This window comes from Callorhinus ursinus, unplaced genomic scaffold (assembly GCF_003265705.2).
Source record: "Callorhinus ursinus isolate GAN/ISIS: 27379988/994484 unplaced genomic scaffold, GSC_fseal_2.0 scaffold10, whole genome shotgun sequence".
Taxonomy (NCBI): domain Eukaryota; kingdom Metazoa; phylum Chordata; class Mammalia; order Carnivora; family Otariidae; genus Callorhinus; species Callorhinus ursinus.
In genome coordinates, this window is record NW_027397072.1 from 81,790,897 (window position 1) to 81,800,817 (window position 9,921).

Sequence of the window (9,921 nt, forward strand, 5' to 3'; positions counted from 1 at the left end):
TGGAGGGGGAGATGAACCATGAGAGATGATGGACTCTGAAAAACAAACTGAGGGTTCTAGAGGGGAGGGGTGTGGAGGGATGGGTTAGCCTGGTGATGGGTATTAAAGAGGGCACGTTCTGCGTGGAGCTCTGGGTATTTTGCACAAACAATGAATCATGGAACACTACATTAAAAACTAATGGTGTAAAAAAAGAAAAAACTTAGTTGCTTAAACATAAGATTTTATTATTATTTCTCACAATGCTGCAATCTGGTTGGGCTCAGCTGGACTGTTTTATTGCTCCATGTGGTGTCTGCTGGGACTGGAACATTCTGGATGTTCTTCACTCACATGTCTGAAGCTGGGATGGTTGGAGCAACCGAAGCCTGCCCAGACCTCTCTCTCTCTCTCTCTCTCTCTCCCTCTCTCTTTCTCTCTCTGTCTCTCTCCCTTCCTCCTTATGTTTTTACAACCTGGCTAGCTAGGGCTTCCTTACTACAAATGATTTTAAGATATTTGGAATTCTTATATTGTGCCTGGCTTCCAACAGAGAGGAAATAGAAGCTGAAGATCTTTCAAAGACTGGGTTCAGAGCTGGCACATGGTCACTTCCACTGCATTCTGTTGGTCAAAACAAGTCACAAAGTCTACCCAGATTCAAGGACAGGGAAAATAGACTCTCCTTCTGGACATGTAAAGCAAAATGCACATGAGGAGGCAGAGGAATTGACAGCAGCCATTTTGGGAGACTATCCTTGCAATGCCTATACCAGGATAGCCCATCTCTGGCAAACCTATTCAAATCCTATGAAAGTGTTCAAATTCATTATCAAGGTCTGCATTAGGATCTCTGAAACTTCAGAAAGACTGCTTCCACACTCTAATTCACTCGAATCCAGTTTAACAGTTATTGAATACCTATCATCAACAACACCTTATGTTTAAACTTCTCCTTCCATCCTACCCATGTCTCTCCCCAGCCCCCAGGTCTGCTGCCTTTCTTCTTGTCACTGTGCAGCTCCCACAGGCCACTGTGAGCCTGGAGCTTTACATGCCTGGAATATCCTTTTAGCGGCTTCCTATGACCTTTCTTGGAATAGGTCTGAAAAGAGCAGTCACATCCTCTTGGAATCCCAGGCAGATTTATATTCAGTGGCAGATACCTTTGGGGGTTTATTTCTGGCTGTAATTGCTAATTCCTTCTACCGTTCTACCCTCACCTCAGGTAAACACTTATTTTGCCTTCATCTCAAAGTGGACTCAGTCTTCACCTGTGTTTTATGTTCTCCTCTAGTTACGTGTAGAGAAAGTTGTGGAGTTCTGATGTGCTCAGATGAATCAGCCCTATCTTTGCCAGAATATAAAACTCTTGAGGGACGGTGATATCAATCAAGGCTTAACAGTATGCTTTCTGGGCAGCACTAGTTCTTTTGGACTAGTGTGATCTCAGGATCCTTATTAAGTGATTTCAGTTATTCTATCAAAGGGACAATGGTGCTCTTAATTGTATGTTATATTTTGAAGCTTTCTCTATTAATAAATAGGTACCCAAAACCTTGGTGATTTTAGACTTTAAATTTATTTCCCTCCCTGTCAATAAATTATTGCTTTATATAAACAGTGTGGGAGAGAGATTTTTTCCTCTTCCAGAATTAAAGTTAGTCATCAGAAAGTCTTAAGCTTATATCGTAAGGGTTGCACTTTCAGAGGTTAGTTTGACAAGACAAAAAAGAAAAAAAAAAAACAAAGTTGAGAAATTGAGTGCTAATTTTCTTTACAGGAAATTCCTGTAAAGGAAACAGGCTTACTCATTCTTTCAACTAAACCTAACCACAAACCTTATCTAGTTGAGGTGGTTGGTCAGAGAAGAGTTTTAGATGCTTCATCTTCATGATATTTCCTTCTATTGATAACAGGTAGTTCATTTGATTTTTCTCTGTATGCCAGAGATTTGGCAAAGACAATCATCATTTGCAAAATAACAAATGTTTTCTCCTTTCTCCAGATATAACTCATCATTTCCAAACATGTGTGAGTTAAATGGCTGTTGTGTCTTCTCCAGGTATTTCTCTGGCTAGGAAGAGATATATAGTAGAACTCTGAAAATGGATATTTTCACATGTTCTTCAGATACAAAAGCTGGCAGTTACTGAAATAAAGACTCAAAGTTCTTTCTTCTTTTTTTTATGTCTTAAGAACAGGAAATAAATGTAAGAATTATTTTTGCTAGATTTCCTAACCAGAAAATATAAGTTGAGAAAAGAGCTTAAATAATTTTCAAAGTGATTTTAGAAATTCCTTTTAATGAAATTTTTTTGTTTTTTTTTAAAGAGTTTATTTAATTACTTGATAGAGAGAGAGCACAAGCAGGGAGAGCGGCAGGCAGAGGGAGAGGGAGAAGCAGGCTCCCCACTGAGCAGGAATCCCGATGTGGGGCTCGATCCCAGGACCCTGGGATCATGACCTGAGCCGAAGGCAGACGCTTAACCAACTGAGCCACCCAGGCGCCCCTCATGAAATTTTTTAATAACAGTTGTGCTATCTAAGAAAATTTATATCTCCCTATCTATACAGTCTTCACTTTATAAAAACATGATAGTTATCAAAAAACCAACGTATAGTGATTTGAGCATTTTGTGGATATTGGCTAAGAGTAGAGAGACTCTAGATGTTTGCCAAATTCTAATGTTCATCTTGATGTGACCATAAGATCAAGTGATTGAGAGCAGTCACTACACACTGGATTTTCTGTAATTCTCAGATAATGGGGTATAAACCTAACATGGACCATGTGAAAATCATAACAATATTAGTTGAATTAAACAGTCACTATTACAGTAGACCAAATCTCTATGTGCACCTGTGTTCTCTGTGTAGTCACTGCTGATCCTGTGGGCAATTATAAAGTAGGTTTTTTTTTAAGATTTTATTTATTTATTTGAGAGAGAGAGAGAGAGAGAGCATGAGCAGGGTGGTGGGAGGGGCAGAGGGAGAAGCCGACTCCCCGATGAGCAGGAAGCCCAACTCTGGGCTCAATCCCAGGACCCGGAATCATGACCTGAGCTAAAGGTAGATGCTTAACTGACTGAGTCACCCAGGTGCCCCTAAAGCAGTTTGTCTTTGACAGTAAGATTTCCATTCCTAAAGCTCTGTTGACACCTGCCTGCTCCAGCATTTTCCTCTCTTTTGCCTTATCCCATCAAAAACTTTGGTCAGCAAAAATTTTGGTTCACTCTTAACCAAAGAGAGTTGGTCTAGCTTTGACCAGTGGAGGCAGGGAATCATCAACCTCTGACAAAAGAATTGTGGCTTTCAAAAATCAGGTATGAAAATGTTTTGGAGAGACCCTTCAAGTACTTGAAGTTGCCCTGTTGGGCTCTTATCTCCTTCTGTGAGGGGGTAACATGTGGTGATGGGAAAATCAGAGGTTGGAGGCCCTCTACATCTGGACATGAATTCTTTTTATACTTACCAGATGCGTGATTATCATTAATAGTGGGGTCGACTATTTCAAGCAATGTGAGCTTTGGTTGCCCATTAGTACAATAAGAAAGATAATCATCTTCCCATGTGTGACCAGAAAATAAATGAGAGCAGTGCACTATGTTCAGTGACACCAGCCCATTGTTTTAACTCCCCTCAACAGAGACTCTACACACTGTTTTGGATTAAGTTGCCCTTGCTCAATAAACCATATACTCTGCATCTTGTGTGATTCCTTATGATTCTGAAAGCGTTTTGGTAATGGTAGAATGAGAGTCATCACCTAGACGTTAAATAGTCCTAAAAAGGTAGATGTTGACAAACAAGTCACACTGTGTGTTATCCCACTTAAACGGAGTTTCCAGAATAGGCTTGTCCTTGTGTTGTTCAGTTGCCAACAGTGCTGACAATAGCTGTTATAACTCAGCATGGACCCACCTCTCCAGGGTCTATTCTTGTTCCTGAATGGGGTTCCCAAGGATGTTTCCTGGATCATAGTGATTGCCCTGACCCTTGTTTATACTGTAGATGCCAACATTCTCCTCAGGAATCTGATTTAATGTGATTTGGAGAGCCCAGAATTCTGCATTTTTAATCAGTGTTCCAGGTGACTACTGTAATCAAGAAAATTTGAGAAACGATGTCCCAGAGACAGAGATATAGTCTGGAAACAGCTCCAGGCAGCCTGAGGTCATAAGCCAGCAGGTGAGTACATCATAGAGAGAGCTTCTGGTGGCTCAGGGTTGGGTTGGAAATTCCGGAGGTCTGGAGGCTGCTGGGTATGGTAACCAATTGGCTATAGGCTCGGACATTCAAACATGGGATCACAAAATGTTAGAGCTGAGATGATCTTAGCAATCATGTTCTCACGGTTCCCAAGCCAAGGAGCTTTAAAAAAAAAAAATACACATTTCCTAGTTTAAGCCCCAGAACTTCAGATTCCCTAGCTCTGAGGTGAAGGAACTACTGATACAGCCCAAATAATTCATTTTGCAGATAAGAAAACTGAAGTACGGAGAGAGGTTAAGTGTCTTAACTGGAGTCACACAACAAGTGAATGGTCAAACCTAGATTGATATGCATTTGTCCTGACTCCTCCTGAAGTGTTTTGCATTTATCTGGACAATAGAACTGATTGTGACTCATACATAAAGCTTTGTCCTGGGATTTGGAGCTAAGATTTCTGACACAAGATCCCTGCTCTTAAGGAGCTCCCAGTCTAGTGGGAGAACACAGCATACAAGATAACAATGATACTGCGGTGTGGGTCAACCATGAACAAGGAGTTACTGAGGCCCTCTTGTTAGCCTGGCACTATTCCTGGAGAGAGCATGCAGGCTGGAAAAGACAGACCCAGCTCCTACTGTCGTGGAATTTCAATTCTTGTAGGGGCATAAGTTTTTAAAACAACATACTTTGAGATCATAATGTGAGCTAAGACACAGTCATATAAGATGACTAACAAGATAGTTGCTGGCTGGTGCAGTAGTGAGGAGGGAGGGATGGGCTTCATTATATCAACGCAAGGTCTCTCTGGAGAAGAAATACAATATAAGACATAAGAGAGCCGAATCAAAGCCCACGGTGTTTTGCAAATGGTGGCTGGAATGGATTTTTTTCAAAGACTTATTTCTTTATTTTAGAGAGAGGGAGACAGAGAGAGTGAGAGAGCGTGCATGAGTGGGCAGGGGGATGGGCAGAGGAAGAGGGAGAGACAGAATCCTCAGACTCCCCATTGAAGCACGGGGCCCAACGTGGGACTTGATCCCAGGACCCTGAGATAATGATCTGAGCCGAAGGCAGATGCTTAACCGACTGAGCCACCCAGGGGCCCCCTAGGAATGGGTTCTTTATCTCATGTGCAGAGCAGCTGATAAAGTCTGCAGCATGGAAATGGCACGCTCAGGTTTGCTTTTTAGGAAGATGCTTCTAGAGGTTGGAGATGGGAGATTATTCTTTGAGGGAAAGGAAAGAAAGGTGAAGGGGAGAACACATCTCAAAAGGCAGTTGCTGATCCTGCCTTGTTCCTCAACCATAGTCCTTGTAAGAAGAGCCACCCATTGTCACCAATGGGGATAAACAGTGCAGTGACTCTAGTCCCCGTGCCCGGCTCTCTTCAAGGTGCTCCACCATCTCATCAAGCCTCTCCTCCCCTGAGCGTGCTCTCCTCTCAACAGGTCAGCCGCCACTACTCTGGTTCCCACCTGGGTAAACTGGTCTGGATAGACCTTCCCACCCTGCATGGCTCTGCAGCCTCCTGTCCAAGCCTGATCTCTCCATGGTCTTAGGGATTCTACCTCTTCCTACTTCCTCGCTCTCACTTGTACTTGACCTGCCAACCTGCTTACTCATTCCCCTCACAGCTGAATGGTGTCTAAGCTCTGCCTTTGTCAACAAATTCTCAAACTCCGGCTTTCCTGCACAGTGTAGCCGGTGGACTACAGGGCTTGTCCCCAGCCCTCACATTCCTTCCGCTACTTCCTTTTCTTGTGCTGCTCCCTGTCAGCTCACCCCCGGCCCCTCGCACAAGCTGATCTGATCTATTGGAGCCAAACCTACAGGACGCTTCTCAGTCTTTTTCATGCCAACCCTATAGCTTCTGATGCTGACATCCCATCTTGCCTCCAGACTTTCTCTGTGCTTAGTATCAGGATGGTCTCCGTGTTCTGTTTCTTTTCTTCCTTTTGGGTTTATTCGTTTTCATTTCAGCCTTGGCCCTGACCCAACCTCTCCGGTCTGGTATTCTTCAAGGAAATCTGTCTGCCTTCTCCTTGCAGCTTACAGATGCTCCTGGCTTGAACTCTTCTCCATGCTGCCGACCCCCAGAAGCCTTTCTGAGTCACCCGGCTTTCTTTGCAGTGCTCCAACTGGGGCCCCAAAGACACCTCAAGTTCAATTCTTCTGTTAGAGAAACACTACTTGGGGGCCTGGGTGGCTCAGTCATTAAGCATCTGCCTTCAGCTCAGGTCATGATCCCAGGGTCCTGGGATCAAGCCCTGCATCGAGCTCCCTGCTCGGCGGGGAGCCTACTTCTCCCTCTGCTTGCCGCCCCCCTGCTTGGGCTCTCTCTCGCTCTCTCTCTCTGGCAAATAAATAAATAAAATCTTTTAAAACATTTTTTTTAAATTAAGAAAAACATTACTTATTAATAAAAAATTATAGATATTAAAATTTCTCCTTCCTGCATCTGAAGATGTTAGAGATATGGGGTGTGTGTGTGTGTGTGTGTGTGTGTGTGTGTTGGAAACTGGTCGGAAATGAAGAATTTTATAAGACGAGGAAATCCCAGTATGTATTTATAAGAAAAAAATGGAGATTCCTGGAAAGAAAGATTCTGGGAAGGTTGGCAGTGGAGGCAGGGGGTCACAGGAAGGGCCAGGGAAGGCAGGGAGGGTGGAAAGAAAGATTCTGGGAAGGTTGGCAGCGGAGGCAGGGGGTCACAGGAAGGGCCAGGGAAGGCAGGGAGGGTGAGGAGAGGAACTTGCTTGGCTGGTTAGATGTAGAAAGAGAGGGAGATTGATTTTGTCAGCTTCCTAAAGAACACGGGTATTGTGGGAAGGTTTTTAAAGGGCCAAGTGACATTTCATGTAACTTTTCTTCCTTTTTTCCCCTTTCTTTTCTTTCCTTCTCTTTTTCCCTTTTCTTTTCTTTCTTTCTTTCTTTCTTTCTTTCTTTCTTTCTTTCTTTCTTTCTTTCTTTCTTTCTTTCTTTCTTTCTTTCTTTCTTCTTTCTTTTCTCTCTCTTTCCTTCCTTCCTTTACTTCCTTCCCTCTTTATTTTTTCTTTTCTTTTCTGTCATCCCTGTATTTGTTTCTGTCTTGCATCCTCCTGTAATTGCTTATTTCCATGTTTGTGTTGACAAAGACTCTCTTCCTGACCAAATTTTAGTCAAGCTTCTCTGAACCCTCTTCTGTACTAGGCCTCAAACCCCTCTTCAGTCGAATGTCTGGTCTTACCAGTCTTAGCAAAGAGTCCTGCTAAGTCATCCTCCGACCCTCAATATCTAAGTCCTTGACTCACCTTGAGCAAGAACTCTGTTAGGTCAGTTTAGTAAGAATCCCTCTACTTTGATGTTTCGTTAGTAACTTTCCAGCCCCTGAACCCCCTCACCTTGCTCCTTGGTTATATCCTCCCCTGTTCTTATTGTCTTCTGAGTTGAGCTTGATTTCTCTCCCCTATTGCCACAGTCTTGAATAAAAGTCTTTCTTACTATTTCAATCAGTGTCAGAATAATTTTTTATTTCACAAAGTTCTTCACGTTGTGACAGATGCTTGAGGACAGGGACCATACTGTTTATTTTGTCCCACCCTCCCCTAACTTTAAAGAGCCTGAGACAGCATGGGAGTGTTTTAGGGGGAATTTTTAGGCAAAGCTCAGGGGTAAATCTTCTTATTCCCATAACCCCAAGAGTAACAGACAGAGTAATATAGAGTACTTTTTATGTTAGTGATAATAGTTCAGGACTCTAGAAGGACAGATGAAACAGTCATATAACAAAATTACTTTTATTTTCTGCTCAAGACAACATTAATCAATAACCAAATATTACACACTATTCTGGACTTTCCAAATTCATATGTTGAAATTCTAACCTTTAAAGATGATACCACTAATGATGGTATTAGGAGGTGGGGTCTTTGGAAGTTGTTTAGGTAATAACGGTAGAGCCTTCATGAATAGGATTAGTGTTTTTATAAAAGAGAGTCCAGAGAGATCTGTAGCGACTTTTACCACATGAGGACACAAGGAAAAGGCACCATGCACTAGATAGAGGGCCTTCAGCAGAATACAACCATGCTGGTGACTTGATCTTGGACTTCCCAGCCTCCAGAACTGTGAACAATAAATTTCCGTTGTGCATAAACCACCCACCATGTGGTATTCTGGTATACCAGCCCAAATGGACTAAGACACCCACGCAGTATGCTTATCGCTCATTTCTTACAAACGATTTGAAAATTCCAATGGCCACCCTATCAATAAGGGAGACAAAAGTGCCACGAACACAGGCAAGATTCTCATTCTTTCTCTCCAGGTGATCTTGCTCCCTCACCTTTTCTATTTCAGAGGATTGTTTTGTCCCCCATCCCCAGCCCCCCTTCACTTTAAAGAGCTTAAGACAGGATTGGAGTGTTTTAGGGCAGATTTTTAGATAAAGTTCCTTATTCCTACAACCAACCCCAAGGGTGATACACAGAGTAATACAGTAGTATTGCTATCCAGTGACAACTTTTCCTTTCAATAATGAAGTAAATAAAACAGACATGTGGACATTCTCAAATTTTGTACATATGAAATATAGCATAGGCTTCCGGAACTGTGGCGATCCTGACATTTTTAATCAACTCGGGTCACCTTTTCAGGAAAAGTTTCATTTAACTCTCTCCAAATCACCCATGGAAATATACATGCTAGGTGATAACATTAAGAGAAAAAAAAAAGAAGAAGAAAAAGAATTCCTTGAAGAAATGGCACCAAAAGAACACACGGTATAGTGCAGAGGTCCAAGTGGTTACTGTGAGCTTGAGACACTCTCCCTCCTTTAGATGTAGAGGAAATGACACATGCAGAGACTGCCATATACCACTGTGGGCATGGGAAGGCGCATTTGGGTAGGACCCGCCCCTTTCAAGGTTTCCTGTGTGACTTACATTTTGATCACTGGTTCTAATTTCTTCACATCTCATTTCTTGACTTCCAGAAACGAAGATGATTCTCAGGGAGGAGCTCTGAAACACAACATACCACAGCCTGTCAACAGAGCAAGTTCACTGAAGTGATGACAGGACCCAAGGAGAACGATGCTTTATTTGAGCTGGATATTTCTTTGGCTTGTCACAGGAGAGAGAATTAAAGGAATGACTATTTCAGGTAGGGTTTTCACTTTTCATGTTAACACTGTGAGTCTTGTGGTCAAAGTTTGAAGTGACAGGTAATCTGATATATCAGCAGCTTGACCTATTAATACAGAGCATTTCCTTCTTACTGTTGAGATGGGTGCAGGAAGAGAGAAATTACTGGGGTGAACAGCTTTCTGCTGAAACCAAGCATCAATGAGGAGCCCAGTTATGGTAGCTGGGTGTTCAGTGGGAGCTGCTGAAGAGGAATGAGGCTCAAGTCCACTGGGAGGGAGTTAAAACATGACCTTCTAAATGGAAGCAGTGAAGAAGACAGACAAGGGAGCTTAATTCCTCATTAAATCATGTGCTCTTTGTCAACATAAGTTAGAGTCTGATCTTTTTTTCCTCCAGTTTTGTTGAGATGTAAGTGACAGACAGCACGGCACAAATTTAAGATACACAGCAAAATGGTTTGACTTATATGTAGAGTGAAATGATTACCACAGTGAGCTTAGTTAATATCCATTATCTCATATAGCTACCCCAAAAAAAGGACAAAAAAAAGAAGCTTCCTCATTTTTGAGTTGTGATGAGAACTCTTAGAACCCATTTTCTT

At 42.4% G+C, this 9,921-nt stretch overlaps 2 protein-coding genes across 5 annotated transcripts in view; one reads left to right on the forward strand and one right to left on the reverse strand.

Annotated features, from left to right (window-relative positions):
* The window catches only part of LOC112821706 (large ribosomal subunit protein eL19-like), a 475,653-nt gene that overhangs the window by 140,088 nt on the left and 325,644 nt on the right, over positions 1-9,921 (reverse strand). The window lies entirely within an intron of this gene.
* IL18RAP (interleukin 18 receptor accessory protein) overlaps positions 9,138-9,921 on the forward strand; it is a 28,340-nt gene continuing 27,556 nt past the window's right edge. For all 4 annotated transcript variants that reach the window (XR_003207516.2, XM_025869072.2, XM_073897913.1 and 1 more), the window contains exon 1: positions 9,138-9,336. Coding sequence is in view for 3 of the 4 variants with exons in the window: in XM_025869072.2 (XP_025724857.2) it covers positions 9,267-9,336 (70 nt within the window). In the remaining variant the exon portion in view is untranslated. The remainder of the gene's footprint in view (positions 9,337-9,921) is intronic.